The 22,332-nt window shown below is 43.0% G+C and overlaps 1 protein-coding gene across 8 annotated transcripts in view; it reads left to right on the plus strand.

Moving 5' to 3' along the window:
* The window catches only part of myo16 (myosin XVI), a 120,488-nt gene that overhangs the window by 92,872 nt on the left and 5,284 nt on the right, over positions 1 to 22,332 (plus strand). For 6 of the 8 annotated variants that reach the window (XM_086220506.1, XM_086220507.1, XM_086220505.1 and 3 more), the window contains exons 28-34: positions 9,374 to 9,476; positions 10,192 to 10,288; positions 10,368 to 10,641; positions 12,463 to 12,845; positions 12,917 to 14,152; positions 19,001 to 19,153; positions 20,042 to 20,127. In XM_086220506.1, the coding sequence (XP_086076632.1) occupies positions 9,374 to 9,476; positions 10,192 to 10,288; positions 10,368 to 10,641; positions 12,463 to 12,845; positions 12,917 to 14,152; positions 19,001 to 19,153; positions 20,042 to 20,127 (2,332 nt within the window). Of the gene's footprint in view, positions 1 to 9,373; positions 9,477 to 10,191; positions 10,289 to 10,367; positions 10,642 to 12,462; positions 12,846 to 12,916; positions 14,153 to 19,000; positions 19,154 to 20,041; positions 20,128 to 21,164; positions 21,395 to 21,688; positions 21,805 to 22,332 lie in introns of those variants that run through there. The other 2 variants (XR_015118737.1, XM_086220509.1) reach the window with 2 other exon arrangements.

Raw genomic sequence — 22,332 nt, forward strand, 5'->3', positions numbered from 1 at the left:
CACACACACACACCCCGTCAAGGGTGCTAATAAATATCCCCAGTCAGTCGCTGAAACATCCACCATCCGCCTGTGAAAGTTGTCACTATGTCACAGATTAAAAAGAACCATCAGTCTTGGAGGTGCCGCGATCGCTGAGTTTGAATGGCATTGTATGATGTTGTTTTGTTGCTGAAGCCTTTTTCATATCAGGAGCATCAGCAACCACAGCACCACAAAGCTCCCTAACATGTTTTTGTAGGGGAAATTATATTGTCTATGCTTGATTGTTCCAATGATGGCACATTTTTCAGAGTTGTTTGGTTGCTTTTGGTTAGTTTGGAGTTATTTTTCCAGTAAATGAACAGCATTTATTGCATTTCTGTTCAACCAACCACCTCAAAGGGTTTTAGAAGATTTGACCAGACTTATCTGGAGGGTCCTGGCAGTTCCTGATATTGGCACTCAGATCATAGGGATTTATGAAGGATGTGAACTAAACCTGAACAAGGGAATTGAATCTGGAGAAGGAGGCTTATGTCAAATGAAGAAGTGAATCCAGCAGGGATTGTAATGCACTTTTTGATTTTGGTGGATATTCTTCGATCCAGCACTCCCATTGTTGGAGCTCATATTGAAAGATATCTGGCTTGCTCTAGTGAGCACTGTTTGTTCAGCCCTGTGTTTGTGTTTGTGTGTGTGTGTGTGTGTGTGTGTGTAGTGTGTAGTGTGTGTATAGGTTCTTGGATTTCTAATGAACACGTGCAGTTGTTTGTTGGAATCACGTCGGGATGGAGTTCATTTTTCAGTCAAATATGACATAATCCTCATCTTGGGTATCTGAAAAGGGTTCACAGTAGTTTGTCATCTGTCCTACACTATGTGATGTGCACAGTCACAGATTGGACTTGAAGCCAAGGAGGCTAAAACCCAGCGGCAGAAGAATCTGTCACTGACATGTTTGTGAAGCTGTTGGGGCACAGTGCTCCGTGCCCTGGCCACTGCTACACCAGCAAAAGCATCACCTCTGCTGCTCTTACAAGCTCTGTTTGCCTCAGCTGAACTAGCAGAAGCTGGAGAATCTCATGTGGAACATTATTTTTTCAGCACATGATGAGCATACTCCGGCATATTTTTGTAATTAACCACATTATGGGCAGGCTGGCTGGAAACAAGGAGAGGGAGTGGTATCACGTGGAACGAAGACTATAGTCACATTTAGCCATTCAGTCAACCTTGACATACAGAACTGAAATCACCAAAGCAATTCAATCAGAATGGTTTCATTTTAAATGGCAGCTCACAAAGGTGTTCCAAATGTGAAGCATATAAGCAAATAGCACATGTAGTGATTTTACATAGAGGATGATGTACAGTATATACGTGGGCGGACAGGAGCGTAGGTCTTTATGAACAAAGAAGGAGCTAGCAGCAGCTGGTGAAGGGGTGGAAGCAGAACCCCCCCCCCCCCCCCCCCCATGTGTTCTCCTGTGGAAACTGTCTCTGGTGGGAAAAGAGTGTACAGTTGACCTACGGGTCAACAATTACCTGCAGGAGAAGTGCCGTTTGCTCAGATAGGCCAGGTGGTGGTGATGGTGGCGCTGTAATGCTGCCTCTTATCAAACCCTTGCTGCTGATTGGTACAGTGAGATGTCACATTAGACAGGGCTAATAATCTGTGATGGAAAGACAAACACTCAATTGCAGCAGATTAGATGACCCACAATCCTCCCCTCTAATTTACCTTTCCAGATATCTCAAGCCTTAAGAGCACTTGGAATTACTCAAATTCACTATTTCATGGTAAAGGGAATATCAGCTTCCCTTGAGAGATCTTACCGGAGCATCAACGAGGAAGTAAACTACAGTGTACTGCATAGTACCTCTGTCCCTGAGGTACAATGGTGGATTATCAAGTCAGTGCAATGCAGCAGTTGTCACTGTCCTACCAGGAACATGGGCATTGTAGGACAACCCAATTACTGAGGAAAGCTGCTTAAATGTTTATCTCTCAGGTTTCCTGCTAAATATATTGTTTCAGAACTTACTTTGGGAATGTATTTGTTTTATAAATCTCTCTCCATGTCATAAAGTGATTTCTTATGTTTACAGCTTGTTTCACTTCGGAGAACAATCAGGGTTGAGCATCATTTCTGGTTAGACGTGATTGACAAAAATATAAGGGGTTTTGCTCTGTGTGGTTTGATCTTAAATCCTCAGATGAGGGCAGAGGGACGTCTCCGTTCACCAACCTAAGCTGCTCACGTGGCGGGTCCGATAACGAGGCTCTATCAAGGGGTGTGTCGGATCCATTTTAGTTTGTATTGTAGCAGTCAGTCCCGAATTTTAGCACATTCCTGTCATCCATCATGAAACCGGAGTCACGCTCTCATTTATAAATGTACATGGCTGAACTTCCAGGAATCTGCAGTAATAAACCCAATGATGTTGCATGGTCAACACAGGTGTCCCTTTCCTGCTTAGGTGGGCCAGTGTCCCTGTGTTTTGGCTTAGTAGAATGGTTGTGACTCACTACATTGAATGGGACCGTAATTCGTTTTCTCAATTACAGCTACGTTTAACCTGCTATGACATGTCAAAATGGCTGCTGTGATAAGGCCCCATTGTTGTCTGCTGCAGCACGGGAGACGTCTATTGTGCGAGTTCATGCCTCTCTCCAGAGATTCTAGTTTAGGTGTTGGTATGCAGCATTGCTTGCTGTATGGACACATTCAATACTGTTGACTCTGAGTTAGTCTACACTAAGAAAAAAATGAAGCGGGTGTTAATTGCAACCAACTGATCCTAATAATAATTATAAAAGTAATTTCTACAATAAAATAAAACAGAAAGGTAGCCGGGGAGAGGGAAGTCTGGGTTTCTCTTCTTAGGCTGCTGCCCCCGCAACCCGACCCCAGATAAGTGAGAGAAGATGGACAGATGGATGGAAATCAGAGAAATGGTCCATCAAATGAACAACGCATGCATTCCAGGATTTATGGCTGCTGCTAATTTCCACTGTCCACATAAAACGACACAGAGTCGAAGACAACCGAAAACTAAATGTTACATTTTGTTGACCTCATCAAACTGTGATGCAATTTGCTAAAGTACACATATCCTGAATATACATATACATCCTAGTACACACAGCCACCCATAGGCACATATAATAATAATCATAATCTGAAAAATGGTTAATGAATTTTCTTTGAGCCTCATAAAATGGCACGTGTATCATCGTAATTTGATTACTTTGGTCCAGTAACATGCGGTACGTAAGAACTGTGGGATTCATTTATTGTAATTCCCCTGGAGGGTAACAAAGGGCTAACATGGGAATAAGCAGGCCTGGCCGGTAGGAGTGTCTAGTTCTGCACAGAACCATAGAGCGCGAGCAGTAGCACTTCTCTGGTCTTGAACTTCCTTGGCTTCATGTGCCACTAAGTAACTTCTATAGGAATGAAGGGGGCCCTGCCTCCATTTTCCTCTCTCTTACATCTACGATAATAAATTACATTATGATGCAATGCTACAACACACTTGTGGAGCAAATGGTCAGATCTGTATTGCTGCGCTGTGGTTGCCGGTGTGTTTGTGTATATTCGTGTGTTCACCGTTTGTGTGCATGTCGTCAAGGGGTTGGTCAGAATGGAGCGGCCTTGATGATGATTTGACGCATCAGGATTGTTTTCCTGTTTGGTCGATTCAGATTGATCTGTTGTCGCACTTCTAAATAACAGCTTCACTGGGAAAAATAACTGTAATATGATTACTGAATGTCAGATCCCTTTAAATTACATCAATACTTGAGAAGTCATGAAATTACATTTCCCCATCAAACTAATTAATGCGCTACTACCCTTCACTGGTATTGGGAATGCGCATTGTGTTTGTGTGTTTGTTGTGTTTCGTATGAGTACAAAAGGACCTTTTGTGCGTCTTTGTCTGACGTGTGTCCCTGTTTATACTTTAAGGCCATGCTTGATTTAAGAGGCACAAAGACACTAGTCAGCCTGGCCCGAGAGCCATTCATATCTCTCTCTCCTCCACTGGGCTCCACACAGACAGGCCCAATGAATGAACACAGCCTCGGCCAGGAGGCAACTATTGCTGTCTCCACAAGGCGCTTTCTCACCCACTATTTCCTCACATTCTCTCTCTTCTCATCCAACATTTAAATTATTTGCTGACTTCCTGCCTCTGTTTACACCCTGTCTCTGTTTGGTATGCCTAGATGTTATCTTTCAGTTTTTCTCCTACCAACGAGCGCAAACAGCATCTGGGTTTTGTCTTCAGTGTCTTCAAAAACATCTCAGCTGGATGGACGTGCTGCTTTTCTGGCATTATTGTAAACATCCTTAATAACATTGATGTAAACCACAGCCCAACAGCTGGACCTAACTTTCATATACAGGCTATGTATACATTATGGTGGTTATCCATACTATACACGCTGACTAGCTGCCAGCCATCATGTAAGTCTGCTGAGAGTCAACTGAACTCGGGCCTGCAAGATTGATGAAGCACCTGAATAACTTTATTTAACACAGTTTACTGAACAAAATCACACTGACAGGAGCAGAAACCTGCAGATACAAACCCATTCCATCAGTGAGCTGAGTCAAAGTGTTGTGTTGAAACAGGCAAATTATTTTCACTGAAATTAAAGTGGACGTTACAGTTGTTGGTGCAACTGATGTATTCTTCATTGACTATTAAATAAATATGAAAATATTTCTCAAAAATAGTTTTTTTTGTTATAATATATCCAGTAATGCACATGTAAAAGATGATTGAAATGAAAATCATTTCAAACATAACTTCCTAATTATCAGCTCAAACTAATAAACTGTGTAGTGATTTGCAGGGAGAGGACATTCTGTCCTTGATGAGAACAGTCTTGGGATGCTAGTGATTTTTAACTACAAAAGAAGCTGTCTGACATGTTTTCCCCCTGTAATAGAAATCATTTTCAAAACATTTTGTGCTTTTCTTAGTACCATGTTCAGATTTCCTTCCACTCCCAGGATATATGTGCTAATCTAGGTGTAAAATCGTTTGGTTTTGCCCTGTTTCTTATTTATTTCCTCTTTTCATTTGTTACTAACAGGCCCCAACCCTTGACTAATCAAAACGACAGGCCAATAAATGTGCCATTAATCTTGAGCTTGCGAGTCTTTTGAACAAAAATACACGCTAACATGCCTGCACACTGGAACATTGCCACGCACTTCCCTAAGTCATAGAGGCCCCATGAAGGGAATTACATTAGTGTCTTGGCAGATTTATGAGGAAATCTATTTTACTATTGCTTTTGTCTTTTATGATCCTCTTGTGCTTTGTGGCCAGATTTATTTTGTGACAATTCGGGAGGTCAAATAGTCTCTGTTTAACTATGTTTCGGTAAATCTCTGTTCTTCACTGTCAAAAAGGGAATGGAAAAAGGACATCTGTATTCATTGGCATAGTTCAGTGGCTGGTGGACACAAGCAACCGCAGCCAGTATTCATCTAATTCAATTAAAACCAATTGAAACAAACAATCGAATCTTTGACTGACATGCAAGAATTGCATAATAAACCCGCTTTTATGTGTCAATTACTTTACCTCTGTAAAGAAGCAGAGAGGCATCACAAGAGGTGCTGCCCGTGTGCCTCTGTTCTTCCATGTTTACCAGTTTTTGATCAGAAAGGTCTGTGGACGACTGATTGCCTTTGTGGTGAATGTCACTAGTGTAACGAGGAGATTCACGATAACTTCCATGGGTTATGATGATACCAGTTGTTCACAGAGCATCATTTCTTCTAAGCTTCCAGTACTTTCAGACTCATGGTCATTACATATGGCATCACTTTTCTTTTTAACTAGAGGGAATTGTTTGTTTAAGCCAACACACGGTGCCATGAGCTTCCTCCTTCAGCAGGCCTAACTGTTTCAGGTTTTTAAATGCACGGAACAGTTCATATAGACTTTTCTATTTGTAGCTCGCCAATATGTTGAAAGTGCACGTAAAATTTAATTACACATTAAATCTGAAGTTACACTCATCTTTTTTTTAATCTGGGAGTGAGGGTCAGATCAGGTCTGATTTTACAACATCATGATTTCAGGAGATCTAGCCACAAACTTTTTTTGGGGGGTCAATTTATATGTGTGTATGTGTTTGTAACTCACTGTTGTGTCAATTTATGAGTTTTTGTCCAAACCACCAGTCAGCATCCCTTAAGACAACAATAAGACAACAAATATCTGTTCCAAAAAAGAATGGTAGCTCCTGAAGATGTTCGCGTAGGTGCTGTTATGGCATCAGTTATTTCATAACTAGAGAGAATTTCTTCTTTGACAAAAAAAATGCTTTCGCTCTTCAACCGATTTGCTTTGACGTCCATGTCAGTTCATTTATTGTTTAAGTTAGATATGACAGACAGGTGATTCACCCCATCACCTGCCAGGTATTCTATTAACGTGTCTGACCTTTTCCAAAGACAGGCTCCAGCACAGGCTCCACACTCTTGAAATGGCCCCCCAGATATTTTGGACCACCTATTCTAACGGGTCCTAATTAACACCCAGAGATAGCTAAGTGAATTATTCAAGAACATCCAAATATATGGCAACTTCCGAGAAACAGGGAGTCGTTTGAAATCCGGCTTTATTGATCCTCACTATTATTCTGATGCTCAATAACAGCTAATGGTCATTTGGTCACAGAGAGTAGAGTTAGAACTCAGCAGCATTCCATTTAACTCTTATCAAAGGTTTTTTTTTCACTTCTTTGACTCTACAGGAAGCCCCCCTGGGTCTTGTAAACGTAGAGACCGTCTATGGTTTTCATATCCTCATAGGAGAGGTCATGAGTTTACACAGCTCCTTTGTGTTTTATGAGCCCTTGGGGACAGCGTGTGCTGTCTGTAGGACTGGTATTTCCATACAGAAAGAGGGTTAGTGAGAGTTCAGACTGACGCCACCCCTGCGAATCAAGCACACCCCACATTCACCCACTTACACACTATTGACAACGCACGTGATTCATGTTTCCAGCCATCTGCTTGTTACATTTGCTTCATTTGTAATGTGACATCATCTGCGGCTCATTGATAAGACGAGACTGTATAGATAATATACAGTATTTGACAAAATGCAGCTATGCGTAAGCGTGGTCCTATTTATTTGGTTTGCTGACATATTGATATTTCATTCAGAAAACGGCTCATGTTACATCCCTGTAAATCAATTCCAAAGCTCTTATTTACATGACAACAGCACTGTTGGTGTGGGAATACTGATAAGTTGCCACTAATGAAAAATAATATGCTGTCTGGGTTGTATGATATGTTGTCATGTACCGGTCCTATCAGCAGCTGGTAGCTGGTTGTGTTTGTAGCAGAGGCAAGTAGCCTACTGGTGGTTCAGTGCAGGTAAAGGTTTTACTAGTAAACAGCCCAGAGCCTGTTGGAAACTTATTTGAGGATGCAGGAATTATCCATCCATCCATCCAGCCACCAATCCATTTTCTTCTGCTTATCCTGTTCAGGGTCGGGGGGCTGGAGCCTATCCCAGCGGCTCTTGGGCGAGAGGCAGGGTTCACCCTGGACAGGTCACCAGTCCATCACAGCACCAACACATAGAGACAGACAACCATTCACACTCACAGTCACACCTACGGTCAATTTAGAGTATCAATCAGCCTCGTCCCCTCTTGATGTCTTTGGACTGTGGGAGGAAGCTGGAGTACCAGAGAGAACCCACACAGGAACAGGGAGAACATGCAGACTCCACACAGAAAGATCCTGTGCTAGAGCCGGGACTCGAACCCCGAACCTTCTTGCTGTGAGGCGACAGTGCTAACCACTGCACCACCGTGCCACCCTGCAGGAATTAGAAATATTTAAAAAAGAATGGCTCTGCATACTGTATTTCTGTTTTTTTTTTTTTTTATTTAAACAGCTCCTATAACCAGCTGTACTTTGCATTTTTGGACATGTTACAACATCCAAACTGAATCATTTCATATTACTCACACAGACATACCTTGCCAATAAACATGGTGAAGGTTCCCAGGTTTTTTTTCTTGTTCTATGAGTTTATTGGCAGTTAACAAACCAGCAATTGGGCATCTTACCACCATCCAACACAGTTAGTAGTGACACATTTTGGTTCACTTGGATGAGTCTGAAAATGAACTGCACCAACAAGGAAATGTTCCAAGGTGACAGACTCATCAACTGATTCAAGGTGAAAGTATTTTGGCATGACACACTAAAAAACTTCCTTGCACTTGTCTTACAAATGTTTTGTATTTATTTCTAGAACATGGTTGCAACCACTGGCTCTCCTGAAGAGGAACTAACAGATGTTCAAACACAGTCGAGTTTTTGTTTCATCGTGTTTTACGGGATGATGACGTGAGAGCACACCCTCTTTAGAAAAATGAGTAATGTGATTCTTATGTGAATCAATTTTTTTTTTAACCCACTCTCAGTCAGCACTCTTGGGTGGGGGGGGGGGGAGGGGTATAGCAGGAGGTGAGGTTCTTATCTCGAGGCTATAAGGAAGGACTGATGATGTGCAGTTTGGAAATCCCTCTGATTTATTAGCCAACATTCCGTCAGTGTTTTGCAGAAAGAGCTGGTCATGCTGTGTCAGGGTTTGTTGAAAAATGAGGGGACTTTCCACCATACTGTTACGATACGCTTCAGATAAGAGAGAGGATAACAGGGTATTAACCAGCTGCAATGGCCGAGGCAAAGTTGAACGCTAAGAGCAGAATTTTTTATCGTGCCCCTGCTTTAGGATCAACACACCTACTGGACCTGCTTAGGTGAACACACACTGCTGCACTGAACCTTTTTAAACAATTTCACAAGAAGTTAAGCAGTTTTAATGTTAATAAATGTAATCTACACAAAGCTGACAATGTGCATTTGTGAACACCTTCAAATTGTGTGGAGCTTCTGACACAGTTTAGGAGCTTTAATCAATGGTTCAGCATTTACTGCTTTTGAACAGGAGATTTTTTTTTGTTGTTTTAATTCCAGTCACAGTTCATAATCTTGTCCAGACTCCCATCATGAATGGTGTCTGTCACACGGAGCTGTATGTGTCTGTCTCTAGTATCAATATTTCTCACTTTCCCTGTCTCCCCCTTCAGCACAAACAGACAACAGTCTCACTCCAGCTGACCATTCATAGAAACGGTTGCCCAGGGCAACTCCAATAGGAACAGATGCTGTTTAGCAGGTCTATGACCCTCCTGACCTTTGAACCTATTGTTGTTGTTGTTTTTTTGTTTTTTTTTAAATGGTGCACCAAGATTCCTCATCTGCATTTTTAAGTTCAGCACTTTGAAATGTCTCATCCCACCTTTTTCCTCTGTCTTTGTGTTTCTCAGATATAAAGATCTCGTTGTTCCAACTTTGGGAGATAAGAAGAAATTGTCACCAGAGGAGCGATGTCGCTCTGTGCTGCAACAGACCAAACTCCAGGGATGGCAGGTGTGTGTGTGTGTGTGTGTGTGTCTCCGTCTCCATCAAACAAAAGATTTGCCAAATGACTTAATCCCTGACCCTCTGTTTGAAAAAGAATCCTTGGTATCTTTGACAACTAGTTCCAGCTGTCCCACCTCATCATCATTCTTTGCTCACACCCGCTCACACACACATCATTATGGAACCCCTTGTCCCCCACCCCCCCGTCCTGTCTGCCAGACTGCTGTTGTGTCTGAGTGAATGACCTTACAGGTCACATCAGCTCCCGCCTCACACATGCTTCCACACTCTTCCACAATGGCCTGCACACACATTTTCATATGAGAAACACACACACTCTTAAGTAACATGTGTTGGAATGAATGATGGCTCTCTCTCTGTGAAAGTATATACCACCCCCCCATGATTCCATGCACCTGGTAGTGGGGGGGGGGGGGGCTATTTTGCCCCCTCATAATGCAGGAAGTGAATGCAGTCTCAACATGCAAACTCAAACCCAGCCCGGCCCACCCGCCACACCCGCCCATACATCATCACTACATCACTGCTCCCATCGCTCAGCTGGCAAGTCACACTCTTCTGAGATTGTTAAGAGAAAGCTGTCCTACAGGGTCTACAAGTAGCTCTCTGAAGCTGATGATGGATGTACATTGTAGATATGTATAATTATCCCTCAGCATTTCTGCTTGACTGGAATGTGTGTGTTATTGTGTGTGTGTAGATGGGCAGCAGTAAAGTGTTTCTCAGATACTGGCAGGCCGACCAGCTCAACGACCGCTGCTACCAGCTTCATAAAAAGATCATCAGCTGTCAGAAAGGTAATATCCCAAAACACAACTCAAAAATTCCAGCTCTAGATTTTACCTCTGATAACTCTGTCTTCCTCTTGTGTCTCAGTGGCGCGCGGCTGGCTGGTCCGGCGGCGTCTTCATCGCAGGTTATCATCACAACAGAAAGAAGAGTGCAGTGTGCAGCGTTTCCTGCAGGGGGCGGAGGACATGGGCCTGCGAACCTATGATCAGTTAGTCATCCAAAATGCCTCGGATATCGCAAGAGAGAGTGACCGCGTGCGTTGCCATGGCAGCAGCCTTCTCACTGCCCTTGGCAACAGCCCACCACTGGGGGAGAGGCCAGAGCCTGTGGGCAAGGAGGAGGACCAACCTGTTAAAAGGTAAATTATCAAATAATTATAAATATCCCAGCAATAATTTATTGATCCACATTCCTCATCTGTATTTCTAATGATAGTGTATCCACTGTTAACCACAAGTATGTGTGTTTATGCACGTGATTGATGATGTTATCCCCTCTTCTCTACATGGCAGCCATGTTGCTCTCATGTCACACAAGAGGCGGAGTGGCAGAATGCTGGATGTTATACTTCAGTGTTCATCTGCCATATTATTATCATTTGATTGCTTCCCATTTAACCAGCAACTGAAACAAACAACGGATGGTAAAAGTCTAGAGGGAAACCAGGCTGTATTTGAGGGTCAAACAAGAATAATCCAACGGCTAACTAAGTTGATAAAGCTAATGTCAGGAAGTGGTTGAATGCCAACGTTAGCTGTTGGCTAAAAGTAACTAATGGGTTGTCAAATATGTTCTCTTACCTTTAAATAAACCCCAATGTCCCTCTGAACTTTTATGATCCATTGTTTTTTCCAGGTACTGTTAAACCAGGGAGCAATGAAATGATAATACTCGTATTCTCTATTTCTACAAGTTGCTGCTGAAACTCAGCAGTAAGAAAATAATTCAGCATTCCAGCTTCACACCCTGAGCATGATGTCAGATGGGCACGGCTGCCGTCTGACTTTGGTATAATGAATAGACTCTTAATTTGCTGCATTATCTGATTGTGTTTGTGTGGTATTTCATATATGGAACATTCTCCTATATCATACCTGCAGTTAATGGAATAACCCTAGAACCCTAAGAGGGAGTCCTATGGAAAGGTATTCATTTTGAAAAGTCACTTTCCTATATTTTTTAAAAGCAGAGGCCTTTTACTGGAATTCTGATGGATTTCAAAAGAAAATGAATACATTTAAAGACAAATAATCCTGTTATTCACATATTATCAATGGATTATTATTATTTTGTAACACTTTTCTTTGTCTGTGCATGCGACAGTACGTTTTTTTTTATTGTTGACAGTGTTACATAATACTGACTCTGGCAATATACGTGTGTGTCCTTTCAATTTTTCATTCATAGCAACATTTTAAACAAATTCAAAGCTTTAAAGGATCAAAAACTGTGAAGTAAGAGTTAAAATCATATATTTTGTAAATAATTTTTTAAGTGGTAGTGGCTGCAAAAAATATGATGACACAAACCAACACAGCCTGAAACCATTTTTACAAATATATTTTTTAACATATATAATATATTTTTAAATTTTACTTAAGGATAAAGCAAGATGTCCATGTCCTTCACACGTCCTTGTTCATGTAACATCTGCTCCTGGGACAGGGGGGGGGGTTAGCATGCAAGCTGGGGGAAGCGACATGGGTGTGGTTTTGTTGTGGCAATTATACACGCGTCTCCACATCATCACATGTATAAATTCACAGAAACACGCCTAATGTCTCTCCAGGTCTTTAAAATTCCTGCCCCCATCTCATACACACATGCCCGCCCAACCCCCTCCTGCAATCATGGAACCAACAGATGGCTCACCCAGATTAGCAAAGGAAATATCAAACTGGATATTATCAAATTACTGCAAGGAGATTAGATTTAAACCATAATCTCTTTGGCCTTTATCCTCCAATTGGCCTCCTTAGCTCATATTTGTGGTATGACAGTTGAAGCGGCGTACATCCGTTGTGAGGTTAATGCTGATCTTAGTGGAAAAAAATCTACCCCCACCTTTAGCTTTTATGTTTCTTTAGTAAAAAGGAAGAATCAAGAATGATAAAAGACATACGAATGGTTGGGTTTTTTCTTCGTCTAAACATGAATTCTCTTTTCCTGTGATTTTCAGATGTGTGGAAAAAAATGGTAAAGTCCACGAGGGCCCTGTCAACGGAGGAAACCGAGTTATACGGCACTTTCGATCCAGCTCAGTACCCATTCCTCTCGCCATGGAGAGCATGGTTCACTCCTCAGCCAGTCCACCCATCAAACCAGCCCTGCAACCAGTAGCTCATAGCAACACAGATGGCACATGTGGGGGAGGTCTTTCCTCCCCTCGGAAACAACCTCCTCCGAAACCAAAGAGGGACCCAAACACCCGTCTGAGTGCATCTTATGAGGCAGTTAGCGCGGGGTTGGTGATGGCAGCCAAAGAGAGCCCCACACCAGAAGGTTATGGTTCACCAGCTGGAAGTCCCCCTAAATCCCACCTGTCCCCCACAGACCCTGCAGGTACGTCAGCGCTCCTGGTCTTTAGAAAATGGAAAATATGGTGGCTCTTAACTCTCTCTATATTTCCTTAGGCTTGTCTAAGCCCCGCCCCCACAGTGATGACTACACAACCATGAGGAAGGTGCCGCCCCCTAAACCGAAGCGCAGTCCCAACACTAAGCTGACAGGCTCATACGAAGAGATCAACGCTGTGGCACCCCTCCTCCACCAGCTGCGTCCCGCTGATGTAAAGCTTGCCTTGCTGTCCCGCGCTGGGGGATTTGGAGGGTTTGGAGGCTTGATGCAGAAAGCCGCCTCTGTTGATGCTTCACAAGGGGTAGCACTCAGTTTGTACCATGGCCAAGATGAAGAAGACGTGTACATAGAGATGTTGGGATCCCAGCCCCGGTCCCGGAGCCTCCAGGAGCCCCCTGACAGCCCTGAACAGGCCGACTCAGAAGCTGTGTATGAAGAGATGAAATTTTTCCCTCCTGAAGATGGTGGACCTCCTCCTGTTACCAAGGCAGCCAAACTGGAGGCTCTGGGCTTGGGCCTGGTAGTATTAGGGACCTCTCCTCCACAGAGTGGAGAGACCAAACGAACGGCAGCAGGGTTGACCATGGACATCACTCACTCACAGAGCTCAGCCATTAGTGGAGCTCCCAAAAGTCAGCATGGAAAAGATGGCAGCTGTGACATCCCTGCCCCCTTTCCCAACTTACTCCCCCATCGTCCCCCTCTCCTGGTGTTTCCTCCGTCTCCTGTCACCTGCTCCCCTGCTTCAGACGAGTCCCCCCTCACACCCCTTGAGGTAAAGAAGTTGCCGGTGTTTGAGACCAATCTGAACTATGCTACCGGCCCAGACAGCCCTCTGTCACCACAGTATGCCCGCCAAAGGGCTGACTCCTCTCCTAGCCTCACTGTCCTCATGCCAGAGAAAAAGTCCACACCTCCACTCACTCCTCCACCTCCTCCTCCTCCCCCCAGTGTCCCACCTCCTCCCTACAGACCTCCATCGCACTTCCCTTTCCCTCCTGAGGCAAACTTCCTCGCTCTAACGCGAGCTGCGTCTGTCACAGGTAGCACAGACTGCCCTAAAACCTCTCAAAGAACAGGTGTGGAACCACTGGGGAAACCACCTCCTTACTCCCCTGTGAAGATGTCCCGTCCTGAGCCTCGGAGGGCACACTCATGTTCCTCCTCTCCCCTGCTGTTCAACCCAGCCAATGGCAGACCCCTGACCAGCCCTCTAGATGAGCTCAACACCTTGTTCAGCTCTGGACGCAGCCTGCTGAGGAAGTCCGCATCTGGCCGCAAAAGAGATGGAGGTCTGTCAGTACACACACACACACACACACACACACACACACACACACACACACACACACACACACACATGCAGTTACATATAAACACACGAGCAAAGAGATAAGCATAACACTTGCATCTTTTCAAACACGTTACAGGGTAAACCAACGTGTTTGTTTGTGTGTTTGTATGTGTGTGTGTTTGGGTGTGTGTTTGGGTGTGCGCTCCACGCACGCACAAACACACGTGTCGGTTTACCTTGTAACATGTTTGAAAAGATGCAAGTGCGCTCATGTGTAGAGGATGCATGGAGTTGACCTTTGCTCAACTGTTATTTTCCCATTAAACCTGCTTGAAACTGTGTGTGTATACATCTTTTAAAGATCTCGGCCGCTGTGTGGTTGTTCCGTCAACCAGGCAACTTTTATAATCAATACATTCCTCCTGAATCGCAAGTCTTTCTATGTACATATACATTTTTCATGTGCTGATTAAAGTAATAATAAAAGAAATAGTTTACACTGCAACTCAGTTATGTTCGAGTTCAATAGTGCGTGTGATTGTGCTATTTTATTTTTAAATGCCTGTTTTATGACATCATCTTAAACAATAGGAGGAATATTTTGTCTCATGTGGCAAGTGTGGAAAAATGAGTAATGTTGGCTTACTAAGATTTCCTGTGGGTTTGAAATTTATGCTTAGACTTTCCATTGGTCCCATTAGGTAATTTATTTTCTGCAATTTGTACATTTTGATTTATGTGAAGGTTAGAATAAGAAACAATTAGATTTGTGGTTGGAAAATGAGTTCCAAGTTCAGTATGTTTAGTTTGTGAGTGCAGTCAGGTGTAACAGTCTTTTTGGAAAACCGCATTGAATTTTGTGGTTGTGAGTACATTCCAGCAAAATGCCAAAGTTGATGAGGAATGACCTATGTGAGTTCATACAGTTAGAAAAAAAAATTAAATTGCACATGCCATGAAATCTCCTCAGAATACAATTAAAAGTGATTGTATGGTATAGATTTATTTAAAGGGAAGCTCAAAACATGAAAGTAGGAAATATCCATCTTTGAAATTGTTCTCTCTTTTCTAAGGTAAAAAAAAATCCATAGAAATCGTCTTTGGCATGATGGTAAAAAATGTTCTCATCCGTGTCAAATTTCATGCCATACTGTTTTAGAGCAATTGAAAGGGGAAGGCAGCTTTAATATGGTTAAACAAGCCTCAATAGGTGACATGAAACAACCTGCTACAGTAAAATAACATGGTGTTCTCCATGGTAACGGTCACTGTCGTCTTGAACAGGATTCCATTAAAAAGTGTCACCAACAGCACCAGAATTTTATTTCAAATATGAGGATGTTTAGAATGTGCTACTTTGTGATTTTAACTAATTTTCCCTCAAATTTTGTGAAACCCCATCCCTTCATCCTTCTTCCATTTCCACAAACATATTTCAGGCACAGAAATGTTCCTTCCTTTAATCTCTTTGACTTCATGATCAAAGTCCCAGCCTGCTCTTTGTCAGATGATTTATTGGGTGGTGGGAGATTACTTTTTTTTTACAGCGGGCTATAGGTAAGTAATAACCATCTGTTTGTGTGCGTGTGTGTGTATGTGTGAGAGTGTGTTTGTGTTTGTGTGTGTGTGTGTGTGTGTGTGAAAAGGAGAAAAGTTTGAGGAAAATATATAAAATAACACCTGCACCTGCTAGTTAGCTTAGTACAGTGAATGGTAGTGAACGGTAAGTGTTAGCCAACTGTTGCTAACGCTCATCAATTAGATCAGGTTCACGATCTGGGTTTGTCCAGGCGTAATTCTCCTTATCCTCTCTCACAATATCAGGCATGATTGGTCGCAGCAGCCGCTCTTCTAGTCGTCAACATACGTTCACCAACCTCCTGCTTCTCTGTGCACACATCTACAACATAGTCCTTTAAAGTACTCATTTGAATGGCCATGCCCCGCCCATTTATTTGTGTGTTAATTGGTTGCGTAAGTGCATGAAAATACACTGATACAGAGGAAGTGAGACAACATGACAAAAGACAAAGAAAGAAAGAAGCAGATAAACAGGAAGACAAATGAAAACTGACCCAGTAGAAGTAGTTGTACAGAATCACCATGTTAACAATAAAAAAGAAAATAAGCAACATATATACGTTATAATATGCCTCTCTCCATCTGTCCCTTAGCCTTAATTGCCATTTGGTGTGTGTGTGTGTGTGTGTGTGTGTGTGTGTGTGTTTGTGTGTGTTTGTGTGTGGGGGGGGAGGGGGGGGTAGAAGTCCCTCCATTTGGAAGCTTCCTCCATTCATTCAGTTGTTCTACACACCCCCTCCATCACACACACACACACACACACAAACACACACACACACACACACACACACACTCTAATATTGTAGCATACTTTAGCATTTAGCTAGTGAGCTAGCTGCTTTAGCCCTCTTAGCAGCTCACTCTACTTGAAGTATGATCTAGTGGTGGTGAGTGTAGTGCACTTCACACGGATCACATTCACACTCTGCAACACTGATCCAAAGGTTGACCTTTACAAAAGGAGGACAATTGTATTTTTCACTCATGGCCGCAGTCATGATTTGTCCTTTCCTGATTGGTCGTTCTGATCACATGACCTTTTTCTAAAAGACAACAGACTAGATTATCCTGTAACCACTGGGATTCAAGGCTATTTCAAGAGGTTAATTCAGCTGGGATGAAAAATCACGGGTGTCGCTGACCTTTTTGTTGATGCTAGCAGTTGTTGGCAAATTACCTTTAGTGTTTTATCATGCAAGTACGCCTACATGTGCAGGAGGCAGGATAGTATTTGAAAAAAAAACCTTGTATTGTTCCCTTAGAAATAATCATTAATGCTGATAATACTGCAGTAATATCATGTACCATAACATGTTCTGTGATAAATATGCTGCCTTCAAAATCTCAAATCGTTTCAGCCTCACTCTTGAGCTTGTTTCTCATTTATTTTTTGTAAAAAATAAAACTAATTGTATTAATGTACAACTTCCTGCCATCAGTACTTAGCTATGCCACTGACTGCTTTAATTATTCTTAAATTACCAAAAGACATTTGTTAATTATATCTTTTGTCTTTGAAAGTGTTAACATCTCTTTCGTCTGACACGGCTCACTGCTTGATGCAGAGCACGCATGAGAGTAATGAAGACAAATTCAACAGTCACATGATTGCAGCTTGTTTGTTTGTAATTTAACTGTAATATTATCAGAATATCATTTGTATTTTATTACACTGCTTGTATTTTGGGGAAAGGAATATTATTACTGTACAATTTGCGATGCAATATTAACGAGCGCATTCCTGCACCCTGTGGTATTATCACCCTACTGTTATTGTGTTATATTCCTATAACCTTTTTATAGGAAGAGGCTGTTTTTAAGTAAAGCAGGTTGAATTCTGGAGTCAGAGGCATCAAACCTTGGAGAACATTATGTTGTGGAGCTTCTATGGAAGGGAAATTTCCTTTAATACTGCAGAAGATAATGTGCTGTCCTGCTCCGTTCATCAGAGTTTCTCTTTCCTGGGAAGAGTATTAGTTGAGGCAGGGTTAATAATACATTAGCAGCTGAATGATGAGGATGGCCATCAAATATTTAGCAGCTCACTCATGTCCTACTGAAGTCAGAGTGACAGACCATCAAACCAGGACATCCTCAACAATTATGGAGGAATTACACTCAAATCAAAGTGTCTGTAATTAGTCGAGCTCACACGTGTGTGTTTACCTGCTTGTTGTGCAAACCACACGGTTGTGTCATGCTACTATAACGGTAACAACCTCAGAGGGCAGAACTCCTTATAAGAGACGGAATGAGCGCAAGTGCACATGCTGACACAAACGCTTCTCGTGACGTCTTGCACTTGACTCTTCGTCAGCACCTAGAAGTACACTGGAAAAGCGCTGGCGTCATGGAAACTGTGTGACAGGGGAACGTGGCACTTGGGTTCACAACCTTGCTGTTATTTTGAGTGGGCAAAGTGAGGCGGTCTGCTTAGATCTGAGCGCAGCGGGATGCCAAAGGGCTTAACAGGATGGTCTACTTCCGTTCTCACTCTTGCCTGTAAATGACTGGAGTGTGATACCTGACGCTGTGGGTGTGGTCAGGGGTTACAGTTGCCATCCCAGACATCTCTGTGAAGAGCAGCTGCCTTTTCCGTCCTGCTCCCCCTTCCTCATCCTCAGGGATGTGAAAACCACAGGAATGCCAGGGGAAGAGAGCAGGTGGTCTTCGGCAAATCACTGTCATAAGACACCTTCTGCTTCAAAAGCTGCATAGACAATATAACAAATTAAATATCAGTTCATCCTCTTCAGCCTTGGTTGTAAGATTGCTGTGACTCCTGAGCCGTGATCTGAACCTTCTCTACCTGGCCCTCAAACACACATCTACCCCCTGGGACATTTTGTAAAGGGTGGTAAGTTTATATTTAGGCATCTTGTGACCATGGGGAGGGCAGGTGACACACTTTCTCAGTGTGGGATGGCAGCTGACAAATTCCCACTCACACATATGTACGCACAATTGCTCATTCAGTGTGTGAGACCATGTGAGCCCCGAGGAACCGCAGCCAGGACTGAGGCAGGTCATCCGGAGTCACCTTCCTACCAGAAAGAGATGAATGAAAACTGTGAGGAAAAGCTAGCAGAGATGTATTAATGGCGGTGGGAAAGCTCCAGATACATGATGTGCTCATTTGTGATTTTAATTGTTCAGCTGTATTTTTGACTGACTTTCTCCACACCGCAGACACCTCATAATATTATTCATGAAAGAATCCTGATATGAACTCTATAACCTAATGTGTTTTCCTCACCCTTCCCAGGATTCAATTCAAATATCAATTTACCTGGGCGGGAGGAATGTGGCTCTGCCCCGACCTCTCCGTCTCTGCAGCTACAGGACAAGAACGCCAACAACCATTCTCTTCACTCCCCAAGCCCTGCCCCCATCGAGAACGGAAACCAGATCTCCAATGGTAACAGCTTGACCAATGTGCATTTTGAAACAAAATTTAAACAAACATTTACCGGGCAGGCCTTGACAGTGGCTGTATTGTCCATCATCATGGATGCAGTATCCACTGCAGCCTTAAAAAAATGTTCATCATCAATCTGAAAGTTAAAAGTTAAGAAGAAGATGAGACAAATGAAGTACCTTCAGGCTCAGGCTCAGGCCCTAATAATAAGATACCCAGTGATGCTTCAGCTGCTTGTGAATTTGAAAAAAACGAAACTGTTTAGTCATTGTCCTGTAAGACAGAAGCTCAAGATCTGGTCACATCCACAACACATCTGACACATTACTCTGGTCTTGCGATCACTGGCTTCTCGTCCCTGCACAAATAAAAATCGAGACACCATTCCTTTTTTTACAGGCAGTACATCGGACGGCTAGTTTCCATGTCTTGTGTGTCCAGTACTGTCGGCTTGTTGGCTAAGGGTTATCTAAGGAGGTCACCTACCTCTTGATGTTTATATTGTTGACCAATGACCTTGTAGTACACTACTGCCCCCCACTGACAGGGAATGTAGGTGAGTAGAACGCCTCACCAGCTCGTGAGCTCAATGTTAGTACACATGGACCTGCAAGCACGACTACAGCATACAAAGCAGTGCGTATGCAGCCCCCTTAGCTCTAGACACATATTCCCAAGCAGGGTTGAGAAAGGAGGTGTTAGAAAGAATGCAACATGAGGAATAAAAGTATCTGGTAGAATGACAACTGCAGCATCTGTCCTTAACATTTCTGCAGCCTCTTTGCCACTTGCTTGAAGAGTGGCAAGTCCTTTAGCCCCTGTGTGTGTGGGTGTGTGTGTGGGTGTGTGCGCCTGCTGTGTAATGTGCTTTCGATATTTTGTTCTCAGGGTCGATTGAGGACGACAGTCACAGCAAGTCAAACTTGTCCAGCTCCACCTCTCTGCACAGACACATGGACAGCCATCATACACAGGTGAGGACTTGACACACACCCACACACACATCATCTGTTTGTGATTATACTGCAGACGGCATTTAAATTCGAGGATTGAATTGACACAAATTAAATGCATGCCATTTCCCTTTTGTTGTGACCTTATATAACATCTACACTAACGTAACACACAGACCCTCTCTGACTGGCCTGTTTGTTACATTTAAACCAGGATTTTGCACATATACACAAATCCTGTGCAAACACGTACACACACAGACACACACACACACACACAATTAAAACTATATCAGTTCTGTTTGTTGACATTCTGCGCGGGCAGGAAAGTGGCCTCCTTTGAATAGCATGTATCACTCATGATACGTGAGCTTTCTCTGTCTCCGCACACAGGTGTACGGTTACAGGATTGAATTGAGTGTCTTGTATGCACACACACACGCACACACACACACACACACACGCACGCACACACTCAACCTCATTATCCTCATTATATGGGATTGATAGTATTCTGATGACCAAGTGGAAAGCATCTTGGGTGAATGAGCCTGTTGAAAACTGAGACACACCACAAACTGGTAAATAGGGTTATGATAGAAATCATTAATAATTAAAAGATGAAGAGGGGCTTGTTTACCCTGACACCACTGGCGCAGCACACAAAGACCCCCACCCCCACCCATCCACCCACACACACACATACACTCACACCCCACAGGGAGAACCAGAGATTAAAAAAAAAACCTCCCCTGATAATTATTGTGTAATGTTTCCTCAACCTGGGGAAAAAAACACAGTCCAATGGCTTTGTTTACCCTGTTAATTATTAAAATGATATAATTTCACAGTTAGATCCATTGTGCTCCCTCTCTGTTGTCAGGAGGCAACAGGAAAACAATATTTAAGCAGGACATCAGCTGTCATAACAATAATTGCACATAACTGTTATTGTAGTCGTTAGTGCACAGTTGTTCCGCCTGTTTACATCTGGAAGTCATTTCACAATAAAAAAAACCCTTACATAATGGTGACTTTGTGTGTATTTGTGTATACAGCTGCACTCAGAAGACCATTTCACCACACTGAAACTGTCACAGATTATTCACATCCGCCTGCGACTGAGCGGTATGGTCAGCGGTGTGTGAAGCACCAAAATCGAGCGAAAACACACAGTGAGTGAGGCTCTCAGAGCATCTAAGGACACACCATCCACAGGATACTTAGGCAAGAGATGTGAGAGAGCACGCTGTGTACCCACTTCACAATCTTCAGCTTGAACAAACGTTTGTGAGCCCAGACTCCCCCAGCTGGGTTGAGGTCACCTCATGCTTCTTTTTGAAGCTCATCTGAGTGTGAAGCGTAGAGGACCGATGTGCCAGCACACCCTATTCTGAGGCTACATTCTTATGATCTTTGAAATAATATCTGATGCACATTCTTGGTGCTAATATGTTTTTCAGTGTCTCTGTGCGAGTATGTGAATGAGTGGTTCTCTCTCTCTCTCTTTCTGTTATACCTGACACTCTTTTCATTCTAATAAACTCGGCTCTTTCCTCTCACTCCCTCCGTTATCTTCCAGAGGGGTCATCTCAACTTTTCTCCATTCGGAGCAGGGGCCGCCCTCTAAAACAACGAGGGAGGGGGGGGAGGGGGAGGAGGGGCTCACTGGAAGCCCACTTCACATGTAGGGATGTGGTGAGTGTGTGTCCTACACCCTTAAAATCACTCTTAATGATGTCTTTCATCGCCCCAGTGTGGGATCATCCCGTTTTTGTTGAAAAGTAGAATGGAGGCTGTGGTCATCTTGCCTTTATTTCATTAGCAACCACTATTTATCACAGCAAGGTTCGATCAAAATTCGCGGTTCAAAATTTCAAATCTTCTGGAAATGTGGGTTCTTGAAGGAAATCTTAAAAACAAATGTACCTTGGCTTTGCCGTTTGTTACCCTTTAATCCTGATTGTAGAATCAGCTCAGCCATAGGTCCTTTCACCTGCTGCTAATGTCCCACAGTCTGCTTTCCTACTCCCACCTTTGTTCATCCATCACTTCTTCTTTGAAAACTGCAGCTTTCTTGTTCACCTGCATCATGTGTTGCACTGTATTGGCACATAATGTGATTTGATTTGATGATGTAATTTGTGATTTTTAAAAGGATGAAAAGTAGGTCATGTTTTTAAGATAGATGCTGAGATCCATCCATCCATTTTCTATACCGCTGGG

Source organism: Aulostomus chinensis, chromosome 12 (assembly GCF_037954235.1).
Source record: "Aulostomus chinensis isolate RoL2024-O1b breed Wild chromosome 12, RoL_Achi_v1.0, whole genome shotgun sequence".
Lineage (NCBI taxonomy): Eukaryota > Metazoa > Chordata > Actinopteri > Syngnathiformes > Aulostomidae > Aulostomus > Aulostomus chinensis.